This window comes from Tribolium madens, unplaced genomic scaffold (genome assembly GCF_015345945.1).
Source record: "Tribolium madens isolate multiple individuals breed KSU strain unplaced genomic scaffold, Tmad_KSU_1.1 Scaffold_1;HRSCAF=32;Tcas5.2_LG8, whole genome shotgun sequence".
Lineage (NCBI taxonomy): Eukaryota > Metazoa > Arthropoda > Insecta > Coleoptera > Tenebrionidae > Tribolium > Tribolium madens.
This window is the reverse complement of record NW_025400984.1, coordinates 6,654,453-6,672,832: the sequence shown is the minus strand read 5'-3', so window position 1 is coordinate 6,672,832 and position 18,380 is coordinate 6,654,453. Positions and strand designations below refer to the sequence as shown.

Below are 18,380 nucleotides of genomic sequence, written 5' to 3'. Positions count from 1 at the left end.
TCATTGATAGTATAAATATGTTAATTTGTAATAAATATTGAGAAACTTATTCATTTAGTTGTAACATTCTCATGAATCTAAAATGAAGCACAATTTTTGTTATGTAATTTTTACATTAATTACCCCTGTACTGTGTAAGTATGATAATAATAAAACTGATTTATAAAAAATTACTTTAGCCAAAAAATGCGACAACTTGGGAATTCTATTATACGAAGATATGGGATGCTCGCCACATTACGAAGAATCTAATCCTTGTCCTACGAGATACGCTTGTCATGGCTTAGAATCATCAGAAAAGCATTGTTTTTACAAAAGCAAAATTTACGAAATTGGAGAAATTGTAGATAACCAAATATCTAACGGCAGCTGTTACCAATCATGCCGTTGCACTAAAGAAAAAGAATCGTAAGTCTAATTGAACTTTTTCTGAAAATACAAAATGTAAAATAAGTGCGAATTTTCACTGTGCGATTTTGGATTGTGACGAATGGCTCGATTCGCCGATAGGACACGGGTGTTACAGACAATACTCCCTCGACGATTGTTGTGCCTCTGGGCAAAGTTGTCGTAAATATTTTCGTAAACTTATCTCTGCATTCATTTATCAACACTTTTAGCACCTTATAACAATGTTGCGAAATGTATAATTGACGGTAAAGAATACAAAGAGGGGGAGAGATTCTATCCGGAAAAAACATGCTTACGATGCATTTGTCAGAAAGGATTTAAGGGTAAATTAGAAGAACCTTTTTGCAAAAGAAAAACATGCGACGTTCAGCTGGAGAAATCAGTTCAGGATTTTTATCAAGCATGTGCGCCGTTGTATGGGCCGAAAGGAGAAGTGCTTTGCTGCCCCTTCGGTTGGATTTGTCGTAAGCTTTACAATTTCAATGAAAACAATTTTTAATTGCAAAATTTCAGCCGACGGGTCTGAAAATATCCAAGGGCGCAATAAAACAGGTGGGTTTTAAAAATCTCTGTTAGTTTGTAACCTGAAGTCTCTCTTCCAGATAACACCTGCAAATTTGGCAAAAAATATTTAAAAATCGGTGATTCGGTCGAAAAACTAAACGTCAAGAATGGGTTTGGTGAAATTATAAAGAAAATTGTATGCGAGTGTGTGGTTCCACCTCTACTGACCTGCAATGTCGTACTAAGCAGCAGTCACAATTAATTAAATAGGAAATAATTTAATATTTATAAATGCTTATAAATCAAATTATTCTAATTTCTTTCCCAATTTCGGAACGAGCATACAACCTGAAAAAATAATTTTATTTATATGTTCTCGTTGAAACATTTTCTATCAATAATTTCATTAATTTATCATAACTTTCGCGTCTTTTACACTTTAAGACTATTAACAATTTTTTTTTTATTTATGCATTATTCAATTGGGTTTTAGTCATTTCAGTGTATGTGTTGGTGAGAAATTTTTCAACTTGGCCAGTTTTGAGAGAGAAATTCAATATTTGTAGCGACCGCTGAAACTAGAATGTGAAATAATGTAAAATACCTTTTCTGGTGATATGCGTTGATTCCAAGTGATAAAATAAACTTAAAGTACCTTAAATCGCTTTAATAAATGCATAATTTAAAGTTTGAACTGGAACAAGTAAACTGAAGGAAGTTGAAATTTAATTTCGTCTGAGGAGGTATTGTTTGTTCGAAAGTTCGATGTTAGCAAAACGTCCTCCAGATAGAAATAACAAGAATTATTAGCACACACTCTAATTCGGGTGATAAACGGTAATTATATTAGTTCCAAGTTATTTCCAAACCAAACTAATCAAGTTCAATATTTTATTAGCTAACAAAAGTCAAAGTAGATATTCAAAAAAACATTTTTTGTAATTTACGGTCTATTTTTGTATACTAGGTGAATAAAAGTAAGTTCTCATTCACTCATTTTGAGTGAGATAAGTAATAGTTATACTACAGTCGTAGATATAGTATATTAGACATTCAACGAGCATACAATATCATTTTTAATCACTCGTCTACGTCTGGTTTTTTAAACTTCACTTTCGTGAATAATAGCCATTTTGTGCGAGTAGAATACGATGCTTTATCCACGACTATGAAATATTTTCGATTTTTAGTTTTGACGAACTTGACGGTTCAATTAATTTAATAAAAATGTCAAATTGTGTTCAAATAGTAGGCCATAACAACAGAATGACCATTTGTACGTTGGCAACAAACATCACAATATCCGCACAGTAATGATAGATCCGTGATTTATGATAAAATCACGGGTATAATTTATGAATAGCATAATAATAGCATAGTAATAACAAACGTATTATTTAATAATACTCCTGGAAAAAAGTTTGATATTTTTTATATGACAACGCACTAGAAAACTATTTTTTTATGAAGGCTATGATCTAAGGTTACAACTAAAGTCTGTCTGGCCTTCGGCGAAATCGAAATCCCAACTCCTCATTTGTAAAGATTTGTTTCCTTCAAGGTCGCTTTGGTAACAATAAATTTACAACCACCTCTCATAAACTAGTTTGGTAAGTCAAAACCATAAAATTCAAGCAAAAATATTTAGCTACTTGATACTTTTTTCTTTTTTTCTATCAAAAAAAAATCCACATAAGTTGCCATTTTCACAAAAAAATCGCACAACTTAAAAACAAAACAAAATTTAATTTTTAAATTACGATTTAATTTTTATAGTAGGTACAGTTGGAGACAAAATAGTTTGGTCGTCACTTTTCTGACACTTTAAGGTAATTCAAGCTTTAATGTTAAAATGAATGACAATTTCAAATTAATCACACCAATTGACAGTAGCTAAAAATAAGGTTAACAGTCCTAAAGCATGCTTTACAATTTAATGTCACTCAAGTGACATTGTCGACCATTTTTTTTGTCTCCAACTGTACATACTTTAATAATTTATGTTAATTATTATTTTCTGGAAGTATAAATGCTAAAAAAACGCTAGGTTCTATACGTTTTATTCACTTTATATAAAGTGTAAAATTAAACGCATTTTATTTGTTATAAAATTTATTTTTTTAATATTATTTTTTCAATGTCTATTCTCTACAGGGTTTACAATCCCGTTTATAATTCACCTCAAATTTAAAAAAAACAACCACCATAAACTAATTTATATAAAATCACAAATATTGAGCTCCCAGTTTCACGAACTAAACAAATGGTGTCATCTCTTGGCCAAGACTAAAAGATTGGAAGCATCTTTTAGAAAGCTTCATACATATTGGAATCAATCTTTGTGTAAAAAAATACCAAAACTTTTATGGGTAAATAATAGGTATGTTAGTAGTAAATTTCAAATAAAAAAATATTATATGTAAATATAAGAAAACAAAAATAAAAAACAGATTAATAACAATAATAATTGCTTTATTTTATAAAATAAAGAATCAATTCAAAACTATTATATAATTGCTTTATTTTATAAAAGTACAAAATAGAAAAATCACAATTTCATTTAAATGTAGATCTCACTTCCGCTCTTAATTGAAACATTTGCAAAGTAAAAGCACTTGTAAAGAGTCGCTTGTGATACATTTGTTTAATCTCGAAACTAAATAAAACGAATAAATGTAGATAACTTAAAAATATCAATTTTTCTTACCCTGCATTATTAAATAATTGTCTTGCTTCCTCCTGGCATTCTGTAATGACTAGTTCCATGTAATCAAACCTATGAATCCGACTCCAGTTTTGCGCAGTTTGCGTTAACATTAACCCTATACCTTTTTTTCTATATCTAAAAAAAAGCCTCGTAATAATTTTCACATTAATTGTGACACCAATACCGTTCATTTACTGCTAACCGAAATAACCATGACCAGTCCTCTGAAAGATTATGTTTCATTACAGCACACGTACCAACTATCTATAAACAAAAAATAAGATAACTTATTTATCGCAGTTCAACCACAGCTCTGAATAAATAAAGATGTGTATTTTTTATCTCTTATTAATCTTTGTGATTCTACCATCGACTTTGTCTCAACATTTCAATTATATTGAAATCAGATATGTTAAAAATAACACAGTGTTTGTGTCGCCGTACGCAGACGACGTCAATTTTGAAAAAGAAATCACAGATATTTGGGTTGACAACCAAACAATCCCCATTTTGAAAACTGGAAGTTTTCAGAATTTACCGAAACTAAAACTTATCAAAATTCGGGAGTGTGGTTTAAGTAAGATTGAAGACAACGCATTTGAGAATCTTCCAAAATTACGAATACTCAACTTGAACAAAAACCGACTAAAAGTGATTAAAAACGGAACTTTTAGTAGACTCGCCATAAGTAAACTATACTTGGCAATGAATGGAATCGAATCCCTTGAAACGGAAGCTTTTTACAACATCACAAATTTAGAAGTGATTGATTTAAGTAGGAATAACTTGAAACACTTGCATACCCACATGTTTAAAGGCACTCCCTATTTGCGACAAATTGATTTAAGTTTTAATAAAATTGAGGTGGTTCCATATGAGTGTTTTAAAGGCACTTTTTCTAATGTAGAAGAAGGGGAAGAATCTTTTATCAGACTGAATGACAATCAAATGAAACATTTAGGATTGGGGCAACTTAAAGGAATTTACAATATTAAAGAACTGAACTTGGGGAATAATGTTATAGAGAACGTGGATATGAATACTTTTAAGAAGATTAATTACATTGAAATCCTTAATCTGGAAAACAATCAGTTGTCATCGCTGCATAATTCGGTTTTGAGAGACTTGCAATCAACAGCTCTTTATATTGACTCAAACCCTTTAAACTGCGAATTTGTAAAAAAGTTTGTACGCTGGTGTATCAATTACAAAAAAAATAGTACAATTAATTCTGGTCATTTGAAACAGTGTAATGTGTAAAATATACTTACTCTTTTCCTATAATTTGTGTCATTTATTCCCTCATTGAGAAACTTTTCCTCTGGAATAATTTTGTAAAAACAGTTTTGGGGTTTCTCTGTGAAAAAATAAGGTTCATACGCTTCAGCGACCCAGCACTGTAAGGCCCTTTTACTGTGCATTAATTCAGCTGCTTTCATTAAAAACGAACCGTATATTAAAATATACAACATAATCAGTACTATGGGTACTGATAATAAACAATACTGTAACGGTACACCCATGAAAATAAACATGAAAGCTGCCAATAATACAATTGCTTGAAAAGTGACCTAAAATTGATTTTGTGAGACGTACAAAAAGAGTTTAGTCCTTGAAATACTTCGTTAAAAAGTGCCGAAACGAAGGCGTTTAAGACATTGGAAATATACGCGTTTCTTACGACTTCGGATACTGATGGGAAATCATTTGGTTGATATTCTCTAATCACAATATAATACATCGCAGTGATAACATTTAAAAGCTGAAGTTTTCTGTAATGCAAATGTGAGGTTACAATATTTTGACGTGATTTTGACGTGATTTTGACGTTTCCACCTCCACTCCTCTACCAGATTAGGGCAATTTTGGGCGGGACCGTTAATGCAACCACGGTATATACCAAACAAATTTTTTTTATGTAAAATCTGTTTTCAATTGCTATGGAAAAGTCATCAGGTATTTTCGTTTGCTAAACGACGTAACAATCAAACATTGGCTGCACTAATTTGAAAGAAAACTGCCGACAATTTAATTCATATAGAAAAAATCCTATAATACTTACGGCGATGAATTTTTTTACTTTAACATCGGATAAAGTTAGCCCGAATCGTCCTAACTTTGGATAAAATATGTGCAAACTTTTAGCAGACTATTTTAAAAATTGACAAATAATTAAAAATTGAAGTGCAAAATGACGAATTTCGTACGTTTTGATACGTTGAATCAAGAACAAATTGAAGACAATATGTATCTAGAACAAACGACTCCGAAAAACAAAACACAAAAACGTCATTTTAGCGACAGTTTAATAATTATTATTATTCATTAAATTACTCTGGATTTTTTTTTTCTACAAGATAAAGATGATTCACTTATAACGTAATTAGAACATATAACAAATACATCCAAATCTTTAATTCTGAAAATTCAGTGTTTACGTTCAAGACTCAAATTAAGAACTTGCTTTTGAATAATTAACTTTGTTCAACTGAGTTGATAACTTTTGGATAATTTTTGTTTTTTTTTCTTCATTTCTTCTTAAAGAATTCTTTCTTGGTTTTTCTTTTTGTTTTTGAGCGACTGGCAGTGATTTCTGATGTCTTTACTTTTAGTTATTAATTAACTTCCGAATTTATTTTTATTTAAATTTTATATTGTTTATAATAATTATTTTTATTTTTATGTTATAATTGTTTTTTTTTTCTATTAATTTTCTTTTGAGGTTAAGTTGAATAGCTTCAAGCTAGACTTCGCCTATTCATCTTTGTGTTACTTTTAATTTATTAATAAAGACCTTTATTATTATTATTTAAGTCGAGTTTGGTTTCTTTTGAGAAAATTGACTTTACAAATCACCAGATGTAAAACTCGACCTTTGGACTCGTTTTTTTTTATCGTAGGCCTTTTGTGGGTACCAAAAAGCAACAAAATTATCGCAAAGAAATTCAATTTTATCCGGATAAAATAGATCTCTTCTCTTGTGTAATTACAGTCGATAAGCACATTTTTAGCCTTTTTCTCAAATGTTTCAATATGTGTTTGATTTATGCCTACACAGTTTTGTAACAAAAATTTTAACAGGAAAGTAAAAATAAATCTCACTTTAAACTTATCATCTAGGGTCAAATCGATAAAAGGGTATGACCAAGGTTAAATTTATTTATTTGAATAATTTAAACAATTGGCACGTAAAATTATGTGCAGAGACAAATACAGTCTTACTGTGATAACCCAGATGAAATAGTCAAGAAAATTTATTTAAGTTATAATGATTTTATTCTTGTTAATTATCGTGATAATTATATTAGGCTACTTCTTGCTCTACCGCTCCAATAAGTACTGGATTGAAAGAGGTGTAAATCAGGGGAACCCAAAACCACTATTTGGACACTTCAACGGTACAACTTTTCATAAACAATCGTTTGCCGAATGTATTCAAATGGTATACAACTTTGCTCCAAACTCCAGGTCGGTATTTTTCAAGACCAATCATTATTTTTAATAATTTTTAAATCTTAGATATTGTGGTATGTATCAATTCACAATGCCAACCCTCTTTGTCCGAGATCCAGACTTGATCAAACAACTCGCAGTAAAAGATTTTGATTATTTTCTAAACCATCGCACTTTTATCCCGGAAGAGAGTGATCCACTTTGGGGCAAAAACCTCTTTGCTTTAAACAATCAAAAGTGGAGAGACATGAGAAGTACCCTTAGTCCGGCATTCACTGGCAGTAAAATGAAATTCATGTTCCCACTAATCTCTGAAACTGCCGAATCTTTCATTCAATACTTTTTGGCAAAAAATGAGGATGTGGTAACAGTCGAAATGAAAGATGCTTTCACGAGATTTACTAACGATGTTATTGCAAATACTGCGTTTGGTGTTAAGTGTGAGTCATTAAAAGAGCGTGAAAATGAATTTTATTTGATGGGGAAAGAAGCCACAAATCTTAAGGGATTCTGGAAAAACATGAAATTGCTTGTATTTTTTATATTTCCTGAAATCTGTAAATTATGTAAAATCAGATTTTTTTCTAAATCCGTTGCCAATTTTTTCACTAATTTAATTAAAGTGAATATTGCAAATAGAGAAGAGTTTGGGATAATCAGACCTGATATGATTTATCTGTTGATGGAAGCAAGAAAAAATAATTTGAATGAACCAATTTCCGATGAAGACATAACTGCACAAGCTCTCATTTTCTTTTTCGCTGGTTTTGACACTGTGTCTTCAGCCATGTGTTTCCTGTCGTATGAATTGGCAACTAACCCAGACATTCAAAAAAAACTTCTTCAAGAAATAGATTCAGTTAATGGAAAACCAACTTATGAAGTTTTAATGAACTTGAAATACTTGGATATGGTAGTATCAGGTTTGTTCAATCTCATTAACTGTTAATAAATAATAATTAAGTATTTATACTTTCTAGAAACATTAAGGAAATGGCCGATAAGTGTTGCTGCCGATCGCATCTGCAACAAACCATACACAATTGAGCCCAAATTACCAAACGAAAAACCTCTCCATTTAGAGAAAAATCTACCCTTGTGGATACCAATATACGCGCTCCATAGGGACCCCAACTACTTTCCTGACCCAAATCGTTTTGATCCTGAAAGATTCAGTGATGAAAATAAAGTTAATATTAAGCCATATACGTATTTGCCCTTTGGAGTTGGACCGAGAAACTGTATTGGCTCCAGATTTGCTCTTCTCGAATTCAAACTTATATTTTTCTACATTTTATCCCAATTTGAAATTATTCCAATACAAAAAACGCAAATACCGTTAAAGCTTGATAAAACACAGTTTGCGCTTACAGCTGAAAATGGCTTCTGGTTGGGTCTTAAGCGGCGTGAAAAATAAAATAAAGTGTAACTCCTGACATAAACTTTTAAATAAATCTGTTTATTCTATAGTTTTATTATAATTTAATGCACTTTAACTTTATCTAAAATGATTCGCTTAAAACAATCTTCAAGAATCGCCTAAAAGCTTCTTTGGAGAGACTAGAAATATATAAATGTGGAAAGGAAAGATTCTGTCATTCAGTTTCGCAGATAATGCGAATTGTTATTAATTGTTGGTTAAACAAACCAGGTTTTCGTCGAGTATTCAACGCAAGGTCGAGGTTATCTAATAGATTATCTGCTTTGGTTAAATTTTTACAATCATTTTATATCAAACCAGTTACTAATTACAATGTTATGGATTTTAATTGCAATCGCAGTAATTGCAATCTCATATTTCCTATTGACTCGATCTCACAAATACTGGTCGGAAAAAAGCGTCGAGCATGGAAATCCAATACCCATATTTGGACACTCTTTGGGTACCACAAATCTGAAATGATCCAAATGGCATATAATATTGCTCCTGATGCCAGGTGAGTTTAGCAAACAACAATTATTTTTTTAACTCCTAATTATTAGATATTGTGAAATTTATCAATATTTTTCACTAGTTTTTGTTCTAAGAGATCCAAATTTGATAAAACAGATAACAGTGAAAGATTTTGATCACTTTATGAACCATAAGGCTTTTATTCCTGAAGACTGTGATGCGTTATGGGGAAAAAATCTGTTGGCTTTAACTGACCATAGGTGGAAAGATATGAGAAGTACTCTTAGTCCGGCTTTTACCAGCAGTAAAATGAAATACATGTTTTCCTTAATATCAGAAAACGCTGAACAATTTACGCATTTTTTTACAAAACAAAATAAGGAATTAATTACAAATGAAATAAAAGATGTATTTACAAGATTTACCAATGATGTGATTGCTAATACTGTTTTTGGTGTCAAAATTGATTCGTTGGAAGAACCTAACAATGAATTTTATTTGATGGGAATAGGGTTTTATTTTATAATTTTAGTTTTTTGGTTGGAGGTTTTTCTCTAAAAATGTTGCTGATTTCTTTATAAAGCTTGTCAAGGATAACATTACAAAAAGAGAAAAACATGGAATTGAAAGGCGTGACTTGATTAATTTATTACTAGAAGCGCGAAAAAGTGGATTGAAATATGAAGAACAAGAACAAACTTTAGACACAGGTTTCGCTACAGTTGAAGAGTCAGATATAGGGAAAAATGGAACAGTTAAACAAGCACTGACTGACGTGGACATAGCAGCTCAAGCTCTCTTATTTTTCTTCGGTGGTTTCGACTCCGTATCTTCATTAATGTGTTTCATGTTGTATGAACTTGCAATCAATTCGCATGTTCAAGCAAAACTTATCCAAGAAGTTGATGAAACTTATGAATCTTGTAACGGCAAACTTACTTATGAAACATTGATGAAAATGAAATATATGGACATGGTGGTTTTAGGTGAACCCCTCAACTGTATCCAACATTTAAAAAACTGCCTTTGTCTTTTTAGAAACATTGCGACTTTGGCCGACAAATGTTTCCACTGACCGTATCTGTAACAAAGCTTACACAATTGAACCAAAAAAACTCAAAAGAGAAAGCGCTCCATTTGGATGAAAATATTGGCATAATTGTGCCAATTTTTGCCATTCATAGAGATTCAAAATATTTTCCCGAACCGAATCGTTTTGATCCGGAGAGATTTAGTGATGAAAATAGAGCTAAAATTAAGCCGTACACGTATTTGCCATTTGGAGCTGGACCGAGGAATTGCATAGGATCTAGATTCGCTCTTCTTGAGACTAAAGCACTGTTTTTTTGGGTCTTAAGCGGCGTAAAAATTAAAGAAAACTAGTATGTTTGGTAACAAAATGTTAAACTAATAAGTATATTCTGTTGAATTTATGACTAGTTTATACAAAGTAAAATATTCAATATTTAATATACACAAAACAAGCACTTTTTGTATGTTAAAGACATGGTGCTGATATTGCTTCTTTCTAATCATCCTCCTACAAAATCTATAGGTAAACTTAAAATAGCGCAGAAACCGGAAGTTAATAATCTTGATTAAATAAGAGTAGCAGTAATTGAATAACGAGTCCTGAAAATAGAACCCGACAATAATTACTTTCATTTTCATTGTAAACGCCTAAAACTAGATAACTGAAAGAGCGTAACCAAGGTCAAAACAATCAAACTACGTTTCATCTCATATCATTTGTAGATTTTGATAAAAAACCATGTCGAATATTATTTCAGCCAATATGATTTGGATTTTAAGTGCAATTACAGTATTTGTTTCATTTTACTGGTTTTTAATTTGTCCATACAAACACTGGACGAAAAGGGGTGTAGCCCAAGGAAATCCAGTGCCCATATTTGGGCACATGTTAAGTACAATTTTACGTAAACAATCTTTCTCTGAAATGATTCAAATGGTTTATAACATCGCTCCTGATTCCAGGTGGGTGGCAAAATCAGATGCGATTTTTTTAAGTTATTGATTTTTTCAGGTACTGTGGAATGTACCAATTTTTTCAGCCACTGCTTGTATTGAGAGACCCAGAATTGATCAAGCAAATAACAGTAAAAGATTTTGATTATTTTATGAATCACAGGGGTTTTATTCCCGCAGATTGTGAACCGTTATGGGGAAAAATTCTGATATTGTTGACTAATCAAAAATGGAAAGACATGAGAAATACACTCAGTCCGGCATTTACAAGCAGCAAAATGAAATACATGTTTGCTTTAATCTCCGAAAGTGCGCAACAATTTACTGGGCATTTTTTGAGAAAGAGTGAAAATGTTATAACAATTGAAATGAAAGATACATTTACCAGATTCACGAATGATGTTATTGCAAATACAGCGTTTGGTGTCGAAATTGATTCACTAGAAGATCGTAACAATGAATTTTATTTGATGGGAAAGGAGGCAACAAATTTTGGGGGTTTTATGCAATTTGTGAAATTCCTGACGTTTCTTATTTTTCCTAAATTAGCTAAAGTATCAAATAACTAAATTTGTGTTAATATGGTTTAAAAATGACTTTTTAGTATCTTAAAATTACTTTTTTCTCCAAAAAAGTTGGAAAGTTCTTCACAAAAATAATAAAAGATAATATTGCAAATAGAGAAAAACACGGGATTGTAAGACCAGACATGATACATTTGTTATTAGAAGCAAGAAAGAATGGTTGGAAATATGAAGAATCGGAAACTTTGGACACAGGTTTTGCCACAGTCAAAGAATCAAATATTGGTAAAATCGCAACAGTTAAACAAAAAATAACAGATGAAGACATAATAGCTCAAGCCATTATTTTTTTTGTTGGTGGTTTTGACCCAGTTTCTTCAATCATGAGTTTTATGTCTTACGAATTAGCAGCCAATCCTGATGTTCAAGAAAAACTCCACTTGGAAATTGATAAGACTTTCAAAACTTGTGAAGGAAAACTCACTTATGAAGCTTTGATAGAAATGAAATATATGGATATGGTGGTTTCAGGTGAGTTCCGCGATTATAAATGAGGTAACAGATTGTTTGCTTTAGAAACTTTAAGGCTTTGGCCACCAAACGGTATGACTGATCGAGTCTCTAGTACGTCGTACGTAATTGAACCAAAAGACCCAACAGAGAAACCACTTCAATTGGAGAAAGGTGATCTCGTGATGGTTCCTATTTTTGGCATTCACAGGAATCCAAAATATTTTCCTGAACCCAATCGCTTTGATCCCGAAAGGTTCAATGATGAACATAAAGTAAATATTAAGCCTTATACGTATCTGCCTTTTGGGACCGGACCAAGGAATTGCATTGGATCTAGACTTGCTCTACTTGAAATTAAAACATTATTCTTTCATTTTTTATCTAAATTTCAAATTATTCCTGTGGAAAAAACACAGATACCTTTGCGAATCAACAGGAAATCGTTTAATATAACTGCCGAGAATGGATTTTGGTTAGGGCTTAAACAGCGTGGAAGTGATAAGCTGTAAAAAGTGTATTTGAAAAATAATTTCATAAATGTAAATAAAAAATAAATAAGAACAATAAATATTCTTTTATGTTTTATGGCTTTTATTTATAATTATTAAAAAAGGAACAGATGAAAAAAACACAAAAAATCTTGAAAAAAAAGATACCTATGTAGAATTCAGATTGTATGGAAAAATGAAGAAATAAACAAATTAGTATTGCAAAAGTATTTTTGTAATTTGCCTCCATTTTGAATCTCTAATAGTCAAAAAACGACTAGTAAGCACATCTTATATGGAAATTTAAGGACTACTCAAATTGTATAATTTTTATATCGATCGACGCATCTCAAAAAGCTGAACAAATCAAATCATTGCGCCAAATGTGTATCTTGATTAGGAACGCCAGAAATCGCCATTAAATTTTAATTATTCATATTGTTGGAGATATTAACTTCTGTCAGCTTAAATCCCTATATCCATAAAAGTGTCTTTACTTATTTAAGGATGTCGATTGACATAAAAAATATCCAATATACCTAAGTAGTTCTTAAATACTCATTAAAATTCTTTAAATTCTCAAATTAAAACATTACCAAACGTCACAATAATCTCTAAATCGCTTAAAGTAAAAATTTTTGTTCAAAAACGGCATAAAAAGGGCAAATCACAAAAAATTGTATATAGAACTCATTTGATAAGACCTCGAACAACTCATTCTTTAAAATAAGCTGTGACTACGCCACTCGTTTTTGAAACTTGCATTCATGCTTCAAGACTGATCTTAAGAAACTTACTTTTTAATACACTATTTTACTGATCGGTTAAAAATTAATATTATAGAAAACTAAAATTTTAAAAATTAATCGATGATTAAATTTTAAGAAGTATTATAGATAAGTATGTCATAAATAAAATAAAATGTATCTCATTTTTATCTAGATGATCCTTTTACGATTTTTTATTTTTACGTCGTTACTCATTTTCAGTTAAAGTAACTACTTAATTTGTTAATTTTCTCTTTGAGTTAAATGTTTTATTATGAAACCTTGGGATATGACCCCGCACCAATAATGTTCATTGTTTCAAATGGACCCTTTTATTATTATTTGTTACTGTTACAAATTAGGAAGGAATTACGAATTAAGAAAATAGGAAATTAGCAAGAACAAAAATTTATATATCCAACCTGTCTATAGGAGTTTATTACTTAGGTATTAGATACATATAGAAGTACCAAGGTCAAAACCTCAAAACAAACACACTGCGTTTGATTACATTTCGCGGAATTGATCATCATAGATCAGTCGTATTTATATTCGCGGATAAGACGCACATCCCTTAGAAACAGTGTCCAAAATGTTGTGGATTGTAGTTTCAATTGCAATAATTGCACTTTCTTACTGGTTCCTAATTCGTCCATTGAAGTACTGGTCTGATCAAGGTGTAGAGCAAGGAAACCCAGTGCCCATATTTGGGCACAGTTTGGGTACTATTATACATACACAGTCTTTTGCTGATATGGTTCAAATGGTATATAACATTGCACCTGGTGCCAGGTTAGTATTAAAACTTAATTAATTCATCATTTGTAATTTTTTTTAACAGATATAGTGGAATGTACCAATTTCTTATACCAACTCTCGTACTGAAAGATCCAGATTTGATTAAACAAATAACTGTAAAAGATTTTGATTCCTTTTTAAATCATCGTAGTTTTATTCCTGAAGACGTTGACCCATTGTGGAGCAAAAACCTTTTCTCTTTGACTAATCAAAAGTGGAGGGACATGAGGAGTACTCTCAGTCCAGCTTTCACTAGTAGCAAAATGAAATACATGTTTACGTTAATATCCGAAAGTGCTGAACAATTTATTGATCACTTTTTAAAACAGAAGGATAATATAATTACAATTGAAATGAAAGATACTTTTACCAGATTTACGAATGATGTTATCGCAAATACAGCTTTTGGTGTAAAAGTTAATTCAGTGAGAGAACGCAATAATGAATTTTATTTAAGGGGAATAGAAGCAACAGATTTTAGAGGGTTTTGGCAAAATTTAAAATTTCTTGTAGTTATAACATGTCCAGCGTTGTTTCGAGTAATTATTAAAAAACTAAATTTGCAGAACCCATATTTAATTGCGAATTTTCAGTATTTAGGTGTAACTTTCTTTCCCAAACAAGTTAGCATCTTCTTTCGAAAACTTGTCAAGGATAACATTGCCAATAGAGAAAAACATGGAATTGTTAGACCTGACATGATCAATCTTTTATTGGAAGCAAGAAAAAATGGTTTTAAACATGAAGAACGAGAACAAACTTTGGACACTGGTTTTGCCACAGTTGAAGAATCAGATATCGGTAAAAACGGAACGGTCAAACAACAAATAACCGACGAAGATATAACAGCTCAAGCTCTTCTCTTTTTCTTTGGCGGTTTTGACTCAGTTTCTTCATTAATGTGCTTCATGTCTTACGAACTCGGAACCAATCCTGACATTCAGGAAAAACTCCGTCAAGAAATTGACGAAACTTTAGAATCCTGCAATGGAAAACTAACATATGAAGCTTTGATGAAAATGAAATATATGGACATGGTGATATCTGGTAAGTTCACGAATTAGGTATAAGTACAGAGTGACAATTGTCAATTTTTGTTTTAGAAACGTTAAGACTTTGGCCAACAGCTGTTGCTGCCGACCGTGTTTGCAATAAACCCTACACTATTGAGCCTAAAAATCCGGCAGAAAAACCAATCCATTTGCCGAAAAATTCAGTCGTGTGGTTGCCAATTTTTGCCATTCATAGAGATCCGGAGTATTTTCCAGAACCTAACCGTTTTGATCCGGAGAGATTCAGTGATGAAAATAAAAATAATATTAAACCTTATACATATATGCCATTTGGGGCCGGGCCTAGGAATTGCATTGGATCCAGATTTGCCCTTCTTGAAACCAAAGCTCTGTTTTTCCATATTTTGTCCAAATTTGAGATTGTACCAGTCGAGAAAACAGAAATCCCACTACAACTCAATAGGAAGTCGTTCAGTATGACGGCCGAAAACGGATTTTGGTTTGGGCTCAAACGACGTGAAAATAATAAAGAATAAGCAGACTAGTTGTCAGTTTTTTTCCATTGTTTAATTAATGTTGTATACGCATTTAAAACTAAATACATATATAAAGTTAAAATTACCCCCTTCATTGAAAAGTAAATACATATATGCCGGATTGCTTTAATAAGATATATTAAGAGTTGTTCTATTTTTATTTTATTTTCTTGAAGTGGTAAAAATTAAAAGAATAAAAAGAGCTAGTAGCAACTAGTTGAAGTATTTATGTTAGATACTAAATAACTCAAATTAGCAGAACGAAGGCCAAGGTCAGAAGACTGAAAACAAACAGTTTGATTGTGATTAATATTTGTCCGTTGTATTCTACAAAGCACTCGAATATTATCTGTACATTTATATGGTTTAAAATGTGATGCATAATGGTTGCGTCCGCAATTTTGGCTTTAAGCTACACTTACCGGCATAATTATCGCATCACTTAAATTTTAAAATTTAAAATGGCTAAATGGTTCTGCAAATAGTACTAAAATTGATGATATAGGATAGTAGCATTATCAAGTAACTCAGTCGACTATAAATTTTTCAAAAACAATTGATGTAGTTTCATTGTTTACTGAATAAATGTCAAATTATCAAAATCACCGCTAATTTCATAGAGACAACAATAAAAACTGAGCTTCTTTACAGGATCGAGGAGGTAATACTAGGTATTATTAATGGTTGCCTCCGAATGTAAGAAAAGCTTATCTAAGCTAAAGTCCATCGCAGCTCACATACATCGAATCGTTTTGTTACTACCTGTCTCTTCAAACTGGGGTACCTCGCAGTACGTGTCATAAGATTGTTAAAAAGAACTTGCGTTTCCATCCATACAAAGTAACAACAAATTATTGTAATTGGTTTCAGACTAACCTGAATAATGACAGATTGTTAGATTTGAGTTTAGACTTGAGTTTCTTCTCGGATGAAGCATGGTTTCATGTGTCAGGCTACGCCTGTTTTCGTACTGTGTGTTAGAAATCTAACGCACAATTCACACTCGAATGTTTTGTATTTTTTCATGTAACGTATTTTTTTTTGTATCCATTATAAAAAATAAATCGTCATTCAACTTATTTTTGTATCCATTATAAAAAATAAATCGTTATGAAAAAAAATGTTCGTAAGAAAAAAATATTTATGGTTGTAGGAAAAATAGTGTACAAAACTTTCAGGAAAGTGTCTAACGCACTCGCGGTATTGCCTGCACTCGGCTAACGCCTCGTGCGCAACTTTCCCGCTTGTGCGTTATTTATCACTTTCCGTGCTCGTTATGTAATATACTATGAAAATATGAAAATGAGAGTGAGAAAATGTTTAGAGCAAAATTTCGAACCATTTCTTTTATTTTTATTGTTACTTTATTTTGTAACAAGTGTACAATAAATACGTAATTTGTTTGAGTGTGTTGAAACGTATCGACAATGCATTTAATTATTTTATTTTTATGTAATTTCTGAAAAGTAGCAATTTTTATCTGTCTAGGCAACCAGTAAAACCAATTTTTTTGACAGATAGAATTTTTTAAACATTCATGTTCCTGGTATCTTACCTTACTTTTCCATATACTAACATTGTTTGATTTTTGTTGAAAGAGGCGGCAAACTTTCATGCCTACTACGATCCCACATTCATTTATGGACACTTTGTATACGTATAATAGTTACATTTCTTGAAATGTGTTACTTACTCATTGAATTTTGGTAAATTTAATAGATCTTAGGGATTAAATATAAATATATTCAAAATAAAATGAAATAAGATAGAACATAGAACGATGTTCTATGTTTGAGCCGTTATACTCATTTATTTGATGCTTTAGTTTTTTTTTTTTAGAATGTGAATGCGGTTGTGATATCATGTCTAATATTCAATTAGGTATGCAACTAAAAAATCAGCTAAAATTTATTATTTGGTGCTTTTAAAATAAGAACGATTTCGATAACAGAAAAAATTGCTTTACATAGAGAAGATTATCCAATTTTTCAAAATTTGTAATCGAGTTCGTATCGGAATTTATATTATTGATTGCATCTTGCAGGCGCAGACCTCGTAAAATTATGTGAAACACCCTGTATTAATCTTTAACAAAGCTGGGCTAATCCCCAAAAAATGAAAATTTAAATCGAGAATTTTTTATCTTTTACAAGAGTCGTTTCACCGATTTGGGTAGACACTGCATATCCGTAAACCTTTTCAGAGAAATTAAAAATAATAATGGTAAACTTTATCCACAAACGTCAAAAACTAATACTTTTGTGTCTAAATGGCAAAAGTAAAAATTCTACATTTATGGCTAGGCATAAAATAATATTTTATAAAATAAATAAAAAAATAAATAATAAATAAATAAAACAAATAATAAAACAGTTCTGTGATGTTCATATAAGCTCGTGGCAACAAGGACTATGTAAATAATAAACTTAATACGTTGTTATCAAACATAAACAACAATTATTTGGAGACAAAAGAAAAAAAAACTTTATTCTAAAAATAAGTAATATTGTACAGTTGCAGAATTAAAATTTCGGGTAGTATTGTCATTTTCATAATGTAAACTCTAAAACGACCTTTACATTAATAACCTCATTTTTCTGGTATACTATCTTACATTGCATTTTTCTCTGGGGCGCGAATTCTGGCGCACCTGTATATGAGTATCTATGTATATGTACAAACATACATACCTATTTACGAGTAGTTAACCTCGTATGTTTTTATTAAAGTAACCTACTGAATAATTTCATCAGATTGTTTCATCATTCTCACATCGCATGCATGCT

At 31.2% G+C, this 18,380-nt stretch overlaps 6 protein-coding genes and 1 pseudogene across 10 annotated transcripts; 6 read left to right on the top strand and 1 right to left on the bottom strand.

Annotated features, from left to right (window-relative positions):
* The first annotated feature begins 4 nt into the window (after positions 1–4).
* LOC123003782 lies at positions 5–1,476 on the top strand. 2 transcript variants are annotated; one of them, XM_044396772.1, is made up of 6 exons: positions 5–134; positions 180–408; positions 455–570; positions 621–875; positions 925–963; positions 1,014–1,476. In XM_044396772.1, the coding sequence occupies exons 1-6, from the start codon at positions 83–85 to the stop codon at positions 1,175–1,177; spliced, it is 855 nt and encodes a 284-aa protein (XP_044252707.1). In that variant the 5' UTR covers positions 5–82; the 3' UTR covers positions 1,178–1,476. The 2 variants fall into 2 exon arrangements, with proteins under 2 accessions (XP_044252707.1, XP_044252708.1); XM_044396773.1 differs by having other exon boundaries at positions 79–127.
* Positions 1,477–3,366: 1,890 nt separating this feature from the next.
* LOC123004436 lies at positions 3,367–5,450 on the bottom strand. 2 transcript variants are annotated; one of them, XM_044397710.1, is made up of 6 exons: positions 5,244–5,450; positions 4,894–5,193; positions 3,807–3,886; positions 3,623–3,757; positions 3,439–3,571; positions 3,367–3,391 (listed from the first exon to the last, which is right to left on the bottom strand). In XM_044397710.1, exons 1-5 carry the CDS (start codon positions 5,361–5,363, stop codon positions 3,472–3,474), a joined length of 735 nt encoding a protein of 244 aa, XP_044253645.1. In that variant the 5' UTR covers positions 5,364–5,450; the 3' UTR covers positions 3,367–3,391; positions 3,439–3,471. The 2 variants fall into 2 exon arrangements, with proteins under 2 accessions (XP_044253645.1, XP_044253644.1); XM_044397709.1 differs by having other exon boundaries at positions 3,367–3,571.
* On the top strand, positions 3,846–4,900 carry LOC123004435 (P-granule-associated novel protein 1-like). The gene has a single exon (XM_044397708.1). It carries the CDS (start codon positions 3,950–3,952, stop codon positions 4,880–4,882), a length of 933 nt encoding a protein of 310 aa, XP_044253643.1. The 5' UTR covers positions 3,846–3,949; the 3' UTR covers positions 4,883–4,900.
* On the top strand, positions 5,260–8,536 carry LOC123004433 (cytochrome P450 9e2-like). 2 transcript variants are annotated; one of them, XM_044397706.1, is made up of 4 exons: positions 5,260–5,514; positions 6,931–7,090; positions 7,142–7,998; positions 8,056–8,536. In XM_044397706.1, the coding sequence occupies exons 2-4, from the start codon at positions 7,062–7,064 to the stop codon at positions 8,490–8,492; spliced, it is 1,323 nt and encodes a 440-aa protein (XP_044253641.1). In that variant the 5' UTR covers positions 5,260–5,514; positions 6,931–7,061; the 3' UTR covers positions 8,493–8,536. The 2 variants fall into 2 exon arrangements, with proteins under 2 accessions (XP_044253641.1, XP_044253640.1); XM_044397705.1 differs by lacking the exon at positions 5,260–5,514 and having other exon boundaries at positions 6,809–7,090.
* A 149-nt stretch (positions 8,537–8,685) lies between these two features.
* Positions 8,686–10,354, top strand: LOC123004434 (annotated as a pseudogene).
* Positions 10,355–10,370: 16 nt separating this feature from the next.
* Positions 10,371–12,575, top strand: LOC123004431 (cytochrome P450 9e2-like). Its single transcript, XM_044397704.1, has 4 exons — positions 10,371–10,964; positions 11,014–11,509; positions 11,560–12,010; positions 12,056–12,575. Exons 1-4 carry the CDS (start codon positions 10,741–10,743, stop codon positions 12,499–12,501), a joined length of 1,617 nt encoding a protein of 538 aa, XP_044253639.1. The 5' UTR covers positions 10,371–10,740; the 3' UTR covers positions 12,502–12,575.
* Positions 12,576–13,771: 1,196 nt separating this feature from the next.
* On the top strand, positions 13,772–15,676 carry LOC123004463 (cytochrome P450 9e2-like). 2 transcript variants are annotated; one of them, XM_044397763.1, is made up of 4 exons: positions 13,774–14,039; positions 14,089–14,584; positions 14,639–15,092; positions 15,149–15,676. In XM_044397763.1, the coding sequence occupies exons 1-4, from the start codon at positions 13,840–13,842 to the stop codon at positions 15,592–15,594; spliced, it is 1,596 nt and encodes a 531-aa protein (XP_044253698.1). In that variant the 5' UTR covers positions 13,774–13,839; the 3' UTR covers positions 15,595–15,676. The 2 variants fall into 2 exon arrangements, with proteins under 2 accessions (XP_044253697.1, XP_044253698.1); XM_044397762.1 differs by having other exon boundaries at positions 13,772–14,039; positions 14,089–15,092.
* The last annotated feature ends 2,704 nt before the right edge of the window (positions 15,677–18,380 follow it).

Bases quoted from the DNA above. Each gene is read 5' to 3' on its own strand.
- LOC123004463 (XM_044397762.1), top strand. From the start codon at position 13,840: ATGTTGTGGATTGTAGTTTCAATTGCAATAATTGCACTTTCTTACTGG. The intron at 14,040-14,088 runs GTTAGTATTAAA...TTTTTTTAACAG, and splicing joins AACATTGCACCTGGTGCCAG to ATATAGTGGAATGTACCAAT. The intron at 15,093-15,148 runs GTAAGTTCACGA...TTTTTGTTTTAG, and splicing joins TATGGACATGGTGATATCTG to AAACGTTAAGACTTTGGCCA.
- LOC123004433 (XM_044397705.1), top strand. From the start codon at position 6,891: ATGATTTTATTCTTGTTAATTATCGTGATAATTATATTAGGCTACTTC. The intron at 7,091-7,141 runs GTCGGTATTTTT...TTTAAATCTTAG, and splicing joins AACTTTGCTCCAAACTCCAG to ATATTGTGGTATGTATCAAT. The intron at 7,999-8,055 runs GTTTGTTCAATC...TATACTTTCTAG, and splicing joins CTTGGATATGGTAGTATCAG to AAACATTAAGGAAATGGCCG.
- LOC123004431 (XM_044397704.1), top strand. From the start codon at position 10,741: ATGTCGAATATTATTTCAGCCAATATGATTTGGATTTTAAGTGCAATT. The intron at 10,965-11,013 runs GTGGGTGGCAAA...TGATTTTTTCAG, and splicing joins AACATCGCTCCTGATTCCAG to GTACTGTGGAATGTACCAAT. The intron at 11,510-11,559 runs GTATCAAATAAC...ATGACTTTTTAG, and splicing joins TTTTTCCTAAATTAGCTAAA to TATCTTAAAATTACTTTTTT.
- LOC123004436 (XM_044397709.1), bottom strand. From the start codon at position 5,363: ATGTATTATATTGTGATTAGAGAATATCAACCAAATGATTTCCCATCA. The intron at 5,194-5,243 runs GTATTTCAAGGA...AATCAATTTTAG, and splicing joins TTTCGGCACTTTTTAACGAA to GTCACTTTTCAAGCAATTGT. The intron at 3,758-3,806 runs GTATTGGTGTCA...GCTTTTTTTTAG, and splicing joins CGGTTAGCAGTAAATGAACG to ATATAGAAAAAAAGGTATAG.
- LOC123004435 (XM_044397708.1), top strand. From the start codon at position 3,950: ATGTGTATTTTTTATCTCTTATTAATCTTTGTGATTCTACCATCGACT.
- LOC123003782 (XM_044396772.1), top strand. From the start codon at position 83: ATGAAGCACAATTTTTGTTATGTAATTTTTACATTAATTACCCCTGTA. The intron at 135-179 runs GTAAGTATGATA...AAATTACTTTAG, and splicing joins ATTAATTACCCCTGTACTGT to CCAAAAAATGCGACAACTTG. The intron at 571-620 runs GTAAATATTTTC...CAACACTTTTAG, and splicing joins TGCCTCTGGGCAAAGTTGTC to CACCTTATAACAATGTTGCG.